The following is a 14827-nucleotide window of genomic DNA, read 5'->3' as shown; positions in this document are numbered from 1 at the left end:
ATGACAGCCTTTCAATGTTTCTGATCGAAATTTAAATTTATTCAACATTCCGTTTGCGATAACATGGATTAGCAAATAGGAGAGTAAAATGCACATTCAAAATGGCCCGGTTAAAAGTATTGTGATGGCTATGATAAGAAACTTTTGTAAAGTTTGTAGTTGATACTAAGCTTTGGCTACTTTCAATAGAGCTACCGACATTTTGTTTTTTTTTTTAGCTAGTATTTGCTAAGGCTTATTCTCCCAACATCAATTGTGCTATGTTTAACATGAAAATTGAACTAAATTGGGTTAGTTACCGCACTGTAACAAGAACAAGTTAGTTTGGTCTAATATAGGAAATATTTTTGTCCGGTACAACCGAAGAATTTTATAATTTAACTCAGCTTTAGAAGCTATTGGATACTCACAACGTTATCACACTCAAAAGGCAAAATAATTTAACTTATTTAACTATGCGGCATAGCCTCCGTTTCACTTAGTAACAATGCGGATAATGTAAACGGCCATAATTTTGTTTGTTTCAGGCGTGAGACTCTAACCTCTCGCAGCAATAATACTCCCGAAGTTTTTTTTTTTGGTACGAAGAAAGGACACGAAATTTCAACATGATTATATTAGTACAAATAAATGACAGTAAGGGTGATGAAGTCATCGATTGGTTTAAGTGTTCTGTCTCATCTCCTGTTTCAGACAGTGTTTGAATGCTTCCCAGCCTTCGGATTTTACGTTGGACTGCAAAAAAAAAACATATCGGTTAAATGATGTTCAGAAAGTGAAATGTTTGAAAGAAATAATATAAAGAAGAGAAAACACTCACCTTAATATTTAGATGGAAACGGGTCACAATACAGAAGCAATAACAATAGCCACGAACAAATTATAAATGTTAAAGCTGGGAACTGGTGAGTTTACAAATTGTTATACAAGCTGAATTGTGCTGAACTAGGAAAGGGTCGGAAGAAGTCAATATTCAACACTAGTTTTGTAAAGGTATATTTGTTCACCAATCATACCAGTCATATAAATATATTATTTACTAAAACAAAAATATTGAGAACAAATAGTATTTACAAAATAACGTAAATTATAAGAAACATAATTGTAAGTCACAACATAGCGTTACTTACCGATCGTTGAAAAGGATAAAAATGGCTTGAGTGAGAGTGAGACGAAGTCTTAGGGAAATTGAACTGCTAATACTAGAAGCTTCTGACAAATCAACATACCTAATGTTAAGTTAAATTACGAATACGAGATAAACCACAAGGAGTCAGAATACAGAATTTTGTTATAAAAGAATGAAACTTAGCTGATGTGTTGGCAATTCAAAACTTCTTTTTTGCCCTGTTGTCCTATAATTCATACGAATTTAACCTGTTCAGATAACCTTAACTTGCAATTAAGTTTCGCTTCCCTCAAAGAATGTTATCAAATGAACGATAAGATTAGCATATATTTCAGGATCTTGTTTGAACCACGCTATCTATTTTCTCATTACTTTTGAACGGTCCAAGAATTTGATGTTTCCCCAGATTTACATCCTAACTTGAGACTACAATCTTAAAAGTCTGTCTTACCTTAAGAATTCTGAATTCTACCAAATGAAATCAAAGCTCTAATACTATTTATTCATTGTTAAATTTTGGGCAAAATAAATAAAATGTTCTATTACATATAAAAAAAGATCATTAATCAAACATCACTCCATAGCTCTTTAAACAATTTCTAAGAATTTGATGAAAAGAACGATTGGTTAGAGATAATCGCGCCTAAGTATATTCGCATACTACAATTTATACAATATAATATAACTACGTTTTTTTCTTCCAGTCTATTTATATTCACTCTTAGTTCTATAACATTGTCGTGGAAGTCATTTTGATTGAGTCAGAAGTTTCCAAGTGGCGATAGAGCAAACACATTAGTGAGATTGTTTTATACTGTCATCAGTTGTTTTGGTGCTTAGTAATACTGTAAATTTAAGCTAATTTTTTTTAAGGGACTTTAACCGTGGCTGTCATTCGTTCCTAAAAAAAATTTTACCTAAGATATTTTACGAATTTAAGAAAAAAGAGAACTCAAAATTTCATCATAATTACCGTAGTACTCTTAATATTCTTATCAAATAAAACTAACGTCAAACACCAATAAATACGCTAGGATCGCTACAGCTATGATATAGAACAGTAAGCACAGTGCATAACTTAGGAAGTGAATGTATGAGATCCCCTAACAAACTGTCGAAATACTACCGTTTACCAAACAGCCAGACTTCATCCCACTCTCAGACAAACAACTTTAGAACTTAAACTACTGCTACATGTCCTACGCCAGAAGCATCCATTCTTAACGATAATCGTGCTCCGGATTGTACCCGTGATCCGGATGGTTATAGAAATAAATCAAATACCGTCTAAGCCGGCGGCAAGCACGTGAGCGCATCTTCAGTAACTGGCGAAAGTTATTGGCGTGCACCGTACCCTTGTCGATATCCTCCAAGTAGTCTTCGACTACGTGCTGGTAGTGACTTACTTTGAAACCGCGATGCAGCCGGTCCTTCATGATGGCGATAAACTCCTTATATGACAGCAAACCGTCGCCGTCCTCGTCGAAGATGGCGAAAACGGTATCGATCAGGTGCTTGTTCAGCTCCGAGCCGGTGCAGATCTTAACAGCGCGACCGAATTCATCTACAAACGAAATTCGGTCATGATCGAGGTGCTACCCAGAATCACACAGATTAATAGCAGTAACGTACCTTTCGAAATTGGTTGATCGGCGAGAGTGTACATTCTCATGGCAATCGAGAAGTCATCAAGATTGTTAAGAAACTGGCAGAATTGACGGAATTCATCAAAGGACACTCCTTTCTCCTTGGCTTCTCTGTCCAGCAGACGATCCAGGTAGTTGTCATATTCGTCAGTATCCTACCGTATTAAGAGTTACAACATGAAATTGGAATAACTCTACTATTTGAAACGCATTGCAGTGTTACCAAGTAAGTATATCTAAGTAAGATCTTGGCGAAGTCCACCTCCGAAATACGCTCGTGACCCTTGGAAAATTCACAAAACTCCAATTCGAGTACCTCGGTTTGCAAATTCTTCATGAAGTTGTAAAAACCATCGTACTGCAGATCTTGGTTTCCCTTTTTGCCGAAGAAGTGAATCTGTAGCGTTGTGTCCACTTTGTGTTTTCTTTGCAAGCCTTGTTCATCATCCACGTAGTCGTCCTGTAATCGAGCGTACAATGAACCAGTACTTATTTCTTCTAGTCATCTATTTTACTCACATGTTCTCCGGGTTCTTCTCCTTCCTGGTTTTCTATTCCACGTTTACCCTTCCAAGCGAAGCTAAATATCTTCTCCATCTTGTATGCGTTAAAAAAAAAGAAAAACCAAAAACGACAGAAATAACAGTTATTTCGTGACCGAATTACACATTGAGGCGTTTGGTGACATCGAGGAACATTGATTTATTATTCACCAGCTATGAACCGTAAGCCCGGTTTCTACCCTCCACACCATTTTATGTTTCGATCAAACTACCAAAGTACAAATGATGTGGTTACAACGATGAACAGACATATAACCTAGACAGTAACCATTCGAAGTGTAATCAATGGGCGGCTAATTGCTTGTTGCAAAATGTGAAGTTACTAATTTAAAAGTACAAATGATTCGTAGCAGTTTCTAACACGGTGGTGTCTAGTGGTGAACAATACCAGAAGTTTTCGTTGTGAGTGCGCAGCAGGGAGTGCATAATTTTAATTCAGTGTTCAGCAACCTGTCATTGGTGTTAACAAAAATTGTCGACTGTCAGTTAAAAGCAACTTAGAATAAATAAAAAACAAAATGAGAGCTGTAATTTAAAACGTTGATGTAGTTTGATCTTGTTTTGGAAACATAACAATCATGATACACCCCAGTTGAAATTCAAAAATATTCATATTGTAAAAAATTTCAAGCAGTTCATTGAATTATAAGTATCAGTCGTCTATGCAGTTACTCCTCCATGTTAAAGGCGGTTTAGAACAACGTTTGACCTGGAGTAATATCGTAGCAGTTGCGTTCCAATATCGCTGTTAAGTAAGGCGTCGTGTCGAAAACGAGACATCTAGAAAATAATACGGCACGGATTAACTACTGCAGAACTAAACGAAAGAATAAGAACAACGATTTCACCGAGTTTTGGTACTTGGAATGTAAGATTAAGTTGCAGAAGGTGTAAGCGGATAATAGTCAAGAAAGGGCGGTGAATAGAGACGCTGAACTGAGCTGACCTGCGAGTGATAAATAGACGAAAATGACTTACTTTAGCACTTTGAATGTCTGCTCAATAACAATACTAAAAAGAGCCGAAGGGTTTAATTACAAAATATCACATTGTTCGACAACGTAATTTTAATTCCCAAATAAAAAAAGGAAGGTTTGTATGCAAAGCCACAACCGCAAGTTTGACGTAGAACTACATATGATTGTTCGTTACATTAGGCGTCGTACATAAATTACGTAACGCATAAAGGGGGGGAGGAGGTGGGTCGATTCAGCGTTACTTATTGTTACATAGGGGAATGGGGGGGGGGGTCATAGTTGAGACAGTTACGTATTTGAAAAGTTTGCTCAAAATTGAAAATTTAGAGGGGGGTCAGGTTGTTCAGCGTTACGTAATTTTAGGGAGGGGGAGTCATATCGAACGTTACTTATTGTTACATAGGGGGGAGACGGGGTCTAAAATCGAGATTTTTAGCGTTACGTAATTTGTGTACGACGTCTTACTTGCATTTTTGTATTCCAGAGTAATCCATCTCAATAACTTTTATCCAACAATAATAAAATAACTCTCTGAACATAGTGTCCTGGCAAATGGCCAAAGATGGCCAAAAACCAGATGATATGAGTGTTGCCGGACCGATATAATATTAATAGGCCGTCAATTGACCCCAGTTGCCTAAAATGTTTTTAGTTCCACCATATCAAATTTACACTGATAAATACTGTTGGAGAAAAATTATTAACATTTGGAAAATAATTTATCGTAATCTTAGCGTTTATCATGCAAAAAGTTCGCGACCATTTCCAAATGCAGTAATGCAAGAGTTGCAACAACAGTTCTATATAGTTCTACGTCAGCTTTACGGTCGTGGTTTTGCACACAATCCTTCTATTATTCAAACTTAAAATTAGACGGCAGGCAGTGTTTCGCCGACGGGACTCATAGTAAAATGCAATGATTTGAGCTGAAAGCCGACAAAGAAAATCTGCCGCTGCCATTGCGCTGTTAAATTATGAATGAAGCGCAATAAATGAACGAGGAAATACTTTTCAGAGTTTTTCGTGGCTGCCTTGTCGGCCGCGAACCCCTTGTTGGGAATCACTGTGCTAGAGGAAAAAGTAGTGTCGCTGCACCTACCACTGACGCTGCTACCTCTACCGCTGCTGCCTCTACCGCTGCTGCTTAGCTAGGACCGTCCTAGTGGCCATTTACTAGTAAACTGATTGGTTTGAGCAGTAAACGGATATTGTATAGCCCAAAGAGTGCATTCTCGGATTACTAGGTACATAACTCTGTCGACAACACAAGGGAAAGCAAGCATCAAGCGACTAATTATCGCTTATTTTTCTCGCTTATTAATCAAAGATCGAAATCTGTGTTTCAACAAGACTTGGCAATTTTCAATAGAACAAATAAAAGCTTGAATAAGCAAATAACAATAATAACAATAACAATGATCTTCCAATTGATTTCCAATTGAAACAGAAAAAGGGGAAAATATGTTGAATTGGAATTCAACATATTTTTCCCTTTTTCTGTTTTGTTATCTCTTTTCTTGACGTTCCTTTTGATTAGATAAACTGTTTAGCTTGTCTGCAACCCTGTGCATTGTTTCATCGGTTAGCTTTTTCTAGCGTTTCCCATGATTTAAGTTCGCGCTTGACGGCGGATTTGAAGGTGCCAAGTAATGGCTCAGGTCGAATAAATTGCGAGGTAGTCAGCGTTTTCATTGCCCTCGATGCCACAGTGTCCAGGTACCCAGTACAGTAGAACTTGATTCTGCCGGGATAGCTCTCGTAGTGCTGCGCTGCACTTTTTTTTGAGGGGGGGATTTGTTAGCAGCTTAAGTATTTGTGATAAATATTAGTAAATAATGAGTATGTGTGTCCAATCACAAACTATGAATTCTCAACACTGGTGCTGCACTGCACTCTCAAACTAATTTGGACGCGCATTTGACATTTGCCAATAGTGCAGCTAGGCTGTTCAAGAAGATGCCGATTTTCGCGTGCCTGTAAATACATTTAAGACATCTTGGTGCAGACGAGTATGGCATATACTTCTGCTAGTATAACGCTGGGCCATACACCCATTGGAATAGTGTCTTTAACACCGGGTTATTTCTGACCCATCCGTATAGACACAGATGTTGTCTGATGGAAGTTTAGAACCATCTTTACTCCACATGTGGCGATTGCTTTCGATCACCTTATATGGAACGTCATGATTGTTCTGAACCGTCGTGCAATATTCGAAGGCTATCAGGTTGGTCGTCTTCGCTTTCTAAGGAAGTTTGAACTTACAACTTTAGTCACCACAGTATCAGACTACTTACTATAAACTCTTGTTGGTTCCGTTTGTCCCAATCCCCAAAAAGTTACTTAAAAGTTAGTTTTTGGATTTAACTTTTTTTAGTTACATTTTACAAGCAAACGTTGTTCTAAAGAAGCATTTGTGTCTATAAAACACACGTTTTTGTTGAAAACCACACATCGCTAGGACTTTTGCAAATATCTTATAATACCAATATAGTTCCCTCCCGAATTTCCCATATAATTTCGAGAAGACGCATAGGGAACACCCCCTCTTGTAGTGAAAAAGGTAACTAGACCCATTGCACAGTGGTACAGTAACGCAATTTAGGCGGACATGAGCTTTTCGATGTAATTTTGTTTTAAAGCAATACAAAGTACAATACCTATACTTAGTCCTTTATTTATGTGCAAATGAAAGTTAGGGTGACCCTAGAATCAACGAAACAAAATAAACTGACTTTTTTATTTGCAGAAATAATTGTATACATTTTGCGGCAAAAATGAGAATCAACTATAACAACTATAACTCTAACTATGACTCTAAAATCAAAGAATCGCATCGAAAACCTCAAGTCCGCCTAAATTGCCTTACTGTACCACTGTGCATTGTTGTTGCATTTCTGTGAGCGTGTGACCGATATTATTACACACAAAACTTACATCAACATCAACAATGTCTCTAGTTGAATTTTCTATATAATATGCTTGTATTTAACAACGAATGACCTGGCTGTACTGAGATTCGAGCCCGCAATCTTCCGCTCTGTACCAATTAGTAGAAAATACATGGCTAGTTTGTGCTTAGCCAAACATTAAATGTCAAATACTCAAAACACCCGTAACGAAGAAATCTTCTAAAACTAATGTTTTGAAATAAATTACTAGAACTTTATTAACCTCAATAATGAACTTTGAGTACTCTATGCGAACAATATACCTGCATGCTTTTTCCTGCGTGCTCGAAGATTGCTGCATATACTTTCACAGCTCCTCAAGGGATTTTAACGCGAATTATTTTTACTCGATTCGGAAGATTATTTGAACGCGGTATCAAATAAGTTTAGTATAAATATATCGAATCTAATCTTTTAAATGCGGTACAACCAACCGCGTTAAAAGCAACCCCAGTGTATATTATTGTTTTAAGCTTTCACTTGAAATCTACTCATTCGAGTTACACTTTTTTTAAATATTAATTATATTCACTCGACATGCAGAACAGATTAGATGCACTAGTCAGCTGTTTTGTCATTAGAAGCGCCAATTGGTTTATCTCTACGATAATAAGAAAATCCACGAGACAGTTGTGATCAACTGATTACAGTTCAGGTCGCTACTTGGATAGAACCCCGATCGGGGAAGCGCGAAAAACAAATATCCAATCGGTTGCTCTAGTATCGCGAGAATAGCCATCCTTAACATAACAATAAAATACCACTCTTGATATTTTTGCAGACATTTTGATTCTGTGTTCGGTTCTGTTTTGGGTTCGAGGTTGCAAAAAACAATAACACAAACAAACGTACCAACCGTGAAACGTCACCCATGTACTGCCTCATACATAAGCGAACGTTATTCTCATTATAAAATTCACAATATTATGTGCATTTTTTTAGTGTACCCATTTGAGTAATTTTATTGCCAAAAGTGATTCATGTCCTGTAGAACAAAATCAGAAGTGACGCTCCTAGCGGTCGAAAAGGTGCTTAGCGCTTCTGTCATTTTCAATGTGTCTTCATGATTTCACGTAAGTGAACTATATTGGTATTATAAGATATTTGACTTTTGCTTACAAAGTTATAGCATATTTTAGCTTATTTTTGCCAAATAAATCACTGCTTTATCTCTTGACATAAAATAGTTAATAATTTTAATAATTAAAAACCTACTGACGCCTTCAAAGGTTTTGAAAATTTACTACACACTTTAGAGTTTTAGGCAACTAAGCTGTTTATCTAAAGAACGATTTTTTTTCAGTGTAGGATCTCATATTTAAGTAGCAATAATTCTGATTTAGGTTTAGACAGTTCCCTAGAAGTCATCTCTTGACAATCTTTCCCTCACTCATGTGCTATGAGTCATGCCATTACCGCACGTCGAGAAGGACACAAAAAAAAGCTTGGTTCGAAAAACTTTACTTCCTTAAGAGTGCCCACTTAGTTTTGTTCAGAGAAATTTTAGGCAACTAAATTTTATATCTAAAAAACTTATTTTGAAAAAAATCTTAGATGAATGATTTTTCAAAATCATTTTTTGGTTTTAAAAATTAGTTTTTTTCTCAAATTTCATTTTGTCATAATTTTTATTATTCAGATAGGGAAACTGCTCCATTATTCATCTCAGCCCATATATTCATCTCAAACAAGATAAAAACACAATTGAAAACAGGAAAAACGCATATTTTTTTCTTAAACCAATCTACTAATCCATGGAATGGATTCTTCTTAGTTCACTTTAGATTCCTCATAAAGTATAACTCTCAAATACTCACTTAAAAGCACTGAATTTGATATTATAGTCGGGCATCTGCACTCGAATACTCATTTAATTCAATCGCCTCAGAAAACAAAATCCGCGCATTGTTCTATACGGCTACAACGGTATTCGTTCAGCAGCCAACTCAAAGTTTTTTTTTATCACTTGCGGACCACTTTTTATTTTAACCACTAAACTAAATCACTCACTACACTAAGAATACTTTAATCTTTGAAATGTTCACCTCAAATTTCATAAAACAAGCTTGAATTAGCAGAAATACATGAGATGAATTTCTACAATTCCTAAATTTCAACTGTATGTATTTTCATCTGTTTTCACTGCGTTGAAGTAAATCAAAAGTTGCCAAATCAGTTTCTATTAATGCGAAAAAATCATACTGAAAATGTTGAATTATTCCGACATACATGACATAAGTCTACAGCACTGTAGTGGTTACCTAGGTTACCAATTTTGCACGTAAACAACTAAATGGTTTGTTTTACAAAATTCAGGATAAATCTAGCTCATTTTACTAAATATACAGTGCTGAACGATTCCATAAGAGCACGTAAGCATATTTAGTTTATTTGTTCAATGATTTCGTGAAAATTTGGTGTTTAATCCGTGCATTCTTCGTGAATATCGGCTTAATGAGATGAATAATGAAGCAGTTCCCCTACATCGATTTATAAAAAGATTTCAGCCCTTCTCAAATTTTGAATTTTAAAAAAATGCAAAAATGATTAGAGTAGTAAGGCCACAGCCACAAAGTTTTAAATTCTGAGAGGGTGATGACAACTATATCGAGCAAACAAACCGTTTTCGCTTTAAAAATATTTTTATTCATAAAATGTCTACAACTTTACCAAAAACATCATACCAACCAAACCAACCATTCTGGCTGTAACTTTTTTCTTCTTTTATGGAAATTTCAACTTTTTTTCTCATTTCTTCATGATCAAACAACCATGAAAAAGTATGATTTAGAAAAATGAGCTTTTTAAGATAATATTGTTTTACTTCTTTTCTTCAAAAAAGTTCTTTTCCGAATTATATTTTTTTCGGAAAGACAAAACTATTTTCTACAACTTTGCCGAAGACGTTACACCGCTCAAAAAAAAAAGGCTCTGGGTCTAAAAATATCTGTAATCATCAATACCATTTTTATAACACTTTTCAAAACTCAACAACTTTAAAAAAATAGTCGTTGTTCAAAAAAATAAAACACTAACGGCACAAAATGACATCTTTAGCTTAGAGAAACGTCTGCTGAAAGTTTTAACCAGATCAAAAGAGGGTCGATTTAAATGGTTGCTTTTTTACTGAAATTGCTCAAAGTATTTGGCTATAATATGACTTTAACTTCAAAGCAGTGTACGATTCAGTAGTCAGTAAAGGGGGTTTGGTTAATGTCCACGGTCCATGAAATTTTTTCAGAATTTATATGGGCAGTTGTCCACGGAGAGGGGGGGGTGGTGGTCAAAATCGTTTAAAATCTGTCCCCGTGGTATGTGGATGGCCCCAAACTACGTTTTACGAACTTTGATGGTTCTTGAGGGAGTGAGGAGTGACTTTTAGTTGTAATTCATATGTAAAAAAATGCAGTTATTTTATCTGGCTTTTAGTTCAATCCGTATAATCAACGTTTAGTTCAATCATTATAGGGTAACCGCTCCTAAATTCATCTCAGTACCTATATCCATCTCATCACGCCTTTTTGATCAATTTATCGTCAAATTTTACCATATTTTCAACGTAAAACTTTCAGCCACTTGAGAAAATCGGAAAGCGAATAGATATACCGTCAAAATTTGTAGAAATTTGACGGTAAATTGGACAAATGAGAGAAATAAGAAGAATATAGGTGCACCAAGCTGTTGAGATGAATAATGGAGCGATTACCCTATCATTGAAAATATGTAGATATGTTCGTTTGAAGTTTAAAATCTATTGTCCTTTACATATCAGCATACACGCTATCGTTTATTTCTCACTGTTTTAGCAAATTATTCCACGGTTGTTTGATTTGAGTACAGCAAACCCTAGAGGATGGGGAATACCGTTATTAAGTTGCTAATGAATACATTTTGAAGTTCTGTGCTTCTGTGAACAGAATTCAAACGGTACTTTGAATATCACAGTTTATTTGTGAGTTAACACAAACATTCGAAACAATAGAAAAACTTTAGTAAAATGAGAGAGTTTCATACGAATGTGAATTTACGATAACCTGAACTGCGCTGTAATTATTATTGTGGCGGAAAGCCTGAGCAAGCGTTTTTTTCATTCTACTGTCGAATGAGTGAATGCGGGAATAATGCAGCCTGCATGCGATTGGTAAAAAAACTATCCATTTAAAAACTTAACGAAAACATTCTAAATACTTTTTTGCATAATGCAGAGTTATTTTCACCAAGGCAAAACTCGGCCATACAGAAATCTGAGTAAAGCTGTTGACTGATCAAATTTTCTAAAACTAAAGATTAAATCAGTTACTAAATAGATATAAAAAACTATCTTAAATATACGGTACTGGAGCTAAGACCACGGCTTCAGCGCTGGTTCTTTTCTACATTCAAGTAAGTTCAGATCATATATCAACTTGAGCATCGCATTAGAAAAATTGTTTTTTTTTTATTTTAATTGTATCAATAACGTATCAAAATGTGTTTCGCAATATTTTACAAAAACAATGTATATAGAGTATCGTCTCTATTATCGTCAGGTTTTACCTATTGTCGTTCGGGGAGTTAATGAAGTAATAGAGAGCTAACATTTTTGAGGTACTCTGCATTATTAAGAACCATCATTAAAAAATTACGATATTGGACATTATTTACCCCCCTGACGATAATAGGTAAAACCTGCCGATAATAGAGCCGATACCCTACATATTTGGTTATGAATTGGAAAACGAAATCTCAATAATGCGAAACATAGTCACCCAAGAGGTTAGGTCAGCTGTAGACGGTTAAGTATGTTTCAAAACAAATAACAGCATATTTCGTATTAGTTAATCCACTCGCAGATGCACATACCTGTATCATCAACTATATTTTTTTGTCGATACCCCTGATCATGCTTGATTAAATAATAAACAAAAACAATCACATCATGTTGCCATCCGCGCCAGTTGGTAACATTGTTAGTAATCATGCTTGAAGAAGTACTATTGGCAATTGCAGGCAGAGCTACGGGCTTGAAAATATACGAGATACTCAGATGTTACTTCTGTCATTTGTGGAGTTAAAGTATAGCTTTATGCGATTGGAAAAGTTCACACAATCAACAGGACTGCTAAACGAAAGGACAAGAGCAGGAGCAGGTGTTTTTTATACAGGAAAAGTAGACCCTGGGAACGAGTTGACAAACCACGCAAAATTATTACAGTTTAATTTTCACTACTACATACTTCATGACACGGAAGGGAAATGACGATGCCGTCAGGTCAAGACTTACGAAACTTTTACCTCCCTTAGCCGGGGAAGCTCGCTGTAGATTGTGTTCCCCATGTGGTCGCTGCTGTCGAGCGTCTGTGGATTTATCTGGACGGTACTGGCGCAGCAGAAATTTTGCTTGCGCAGTGGTCGAAACCAGACGCAACAGCTGATATCATTCATTCGGGCAGAAAGATGTGCAGGACACGATGAACATGCGAAGCACATTTGTGCAATGAGAGAAAAAATTGATTTGATATACATGGTTTTTGGTTGTTGTTATTTACACGAATGTCACAAAACACGTGGTTAATCACAAGAGCTTTGGTAAAGGTTATTCAGTTAACACTGTTATAACTAATACAGCAGTTCAGTTTAATCACATATCAGAATTTTTCGATAATTTCATGAATTTAGCAAGAAGTCATATTCAACAACAAGTATTTATCAGCCTATGTTAAAATGTGCGTTTAGGTTGTGGTCTATAATTGATTACAGTAGATTGAAGTTTGATATTCAGGATTATAAGATACGATTGAATCAATAAGCTTTATATTGAATAGCATAGAAATATTCGAAGCAGAATCACGATTTGTTTCTTTTTAAAAACGCCACAAACGAATAGAAGCTAGGCTCCAATGAATAGCTTTGGTGAGACGATGAATTGTTGTAGGTGTTAGTATCCAAAAAACAAAACAAAACAGAAAAAAAAACAAATGATTCAGTTTTGATCTCACAGCTTTTCTTGTCGCTTCATCTAGGTCACGATCCTTGAGCGATCCTCCGAGCAGTTGACGTATCTGTTCATTTTAAAGAGTATCAGAGAGTGTGGCGATGATGTTCGCGGTGCAAAGATGAGGCATGTGCCGACGCAAATCAATCAACATACAAAAAATAGAAAGAATACTCTTCAATAAAATTAAACAGTTAAAGAAACGAACACAAGGTTTGAGCACCAATGTCAAGATTATACTTTCCGGGAGAGCATTTTTGACCCAATAATATGTAGATTTTTGTGCACGACGATTTTTCAATAAATTTCATTGTATGAAATTTCTCTCTTTATGAATTTTTTTTTTTTAACTCACCACAAGAAATTCATCCTTATCCACGCGTTGGTTTCCATCCGTGTCGAACATATTGAAGGCAATTCGAAATCCGGAGTGTGGCTCTAGAATGAACAGAAATGCTTAATTTGATTTGGAAAAAGAAACTTTGACCACATTACTTACTGGTTAGAACAGACAGAAGAAATAAGTACTCCGTGTAAGATATTATTCCTATATAAGTAGAAACAAAATTCGTTTTGTTAATTAGTTTTCATATATTCTCTACGTGTGTAAAAGTTTTATTCAAATCATTTTATTTGGGACTAGAGGTCATTCGGCATGAAACAGCTCTATACATATTTTGCTGGTGGAGATTTAATGGAAAAATCAACACATCACAAAACAGCTTAAAGTGTTGCGGTCTTAAGTGGTTTCCTTGTGGTACATCATAGATAAAACATAATGTCTTACAATGTGTATTTCAAATGGCGAGCCAGTCACAAAACCACATTTTGAGTTTCATTAGAAAAAGAGTCATGAATTAATAAAACTACAGAGCCCTCAATGAATTTATGCAGCCTACCGGCAGGCGCCAAGTTTTCATTTAATTAACGTTGTTCATGCGAACTCACATCAAACTAGTGTACTTACCTTTATCGCGCAAACTGCGGAACAGCTGCGAAGATCCGTGTTTGAGTTGCGGCGTGAAGTCCTTCAGCTTCTGCACCTCATCTGGAGTTAGCGATTTTCGCTTCAGGCGTGCTGCACAAAATAACCAGAATGACGACGGCGACGGTTAAAATGGACCATCGAACTGTGTGTGGGAAACCGCGATTGCCGCCGATATGATCGCTCAATGGCCCGAAAGCCGACAAAACATGGCAACTATCTTGGCGGCCATGCGATGACGCAAATTAACACGAGAAATTAAAAGCAGTTTCCTCCCGGTAGCAAGCACGATCGTCCGGGCACACACAGTAGGGTGAGACGATTGAGGGCAGACAAGTTTGAGTTTACGAGACTGCTTGAAAATTTCATCCTACCGAATAAAATAATTTCGTAAAAACACATAGGTATTTATCCTTATAGACCAGAAATTTTGAGTCACTTTTAATAGTTCAGAATGTTTTCTAGATGCTTTCCCCATTGTGTGTGGCCGCCAGTAATTGGTCGGTATACACAAAAAACAACAACGAACATGTGGTCCATCTGTGTTCGCTACGACTACCGACGGAATAAAAGGACAACAAAAGTTCATTTCTGCGAGTGAC

General features: G+C 36.2%; 1 protein-coding gene across 5 annotated transcripts in view; it reads right to left on the bottom strand.

The window, feature by feature from the left end:
* Window positions 1-9: 9 nt before the first annotated feature.
* The window catches only part of LOC129731365 (calcium uptake protein 3, mitochondrial), a 176328-nt gene continuing 161510 nt past the window's right edge, over window positions 10-14827 (bottom strand). The window contains exons 3-12 of one of the 5 annotated variants that reach the window (XM_055691276.1): window positions 14208-14318; window positions 13740-13787; window positions 13596-13678; window positions 13245-13307; window positions 12530-12676; window positions 3295-3372; window positions 2999-3235; window positions 2762-2930; window positions 2536-2693; window positions 10-735 (exon numbers count right to left, since the gene is read on the bottom strand). In XM_055691276.1, the coding sequence (XP_055547251.1) occupies window positions 664-735; window positions 2536-2693; window positions 2762-2930; window positions 2999-3235; window positions 3295-3372; window positions 12530-12676; window positions 13245-13307; window positions 13596-13678; window positions 13740-13787; window positions 14208-14318 (1166 nt within the window). In that variant the 3' untranslated portion in view covers window positions 10-663. Of the gene's footprint in view, window positions 736-980; window positions 2694-2761; window positions 2931-2998; window positions 3236-3294; window positions 3373-12529; window positions 12677-13244; window positions 13308-13595; window positions 13679-13739; window positions 13788-14207; window positions 14319-14827 lie in introns of those variants that run through there. The other 4 variants (XM_055691272.1, XM_055691277.1, XM_055691275.1 and 1 more) reach the window with 4 other exon arrangements.

This window comes from Wyeomyia smithii, chromosome 3 (genome assembly GCF_029784165.1).
Source record: "Wyeomyia smithii strain HCP4-BCI-WySm-NY-G18 chromosome 3, ASM2978416v1, whole genome shotgun sequence".
In the NCBI taxonomy this organism is placed as follows: domain Eukaryota; kingdom Metazoa; phylum Arthropoda; class Insecta; order Diptera; family Culicidae; genus Wyeomyia; species Wyeomyia smithii.
The sequence above is the reverse complement of the archived record's forward strand: the minus strand, read 5'-3'. Positions and strand labels throughout refer to the sequence as shown.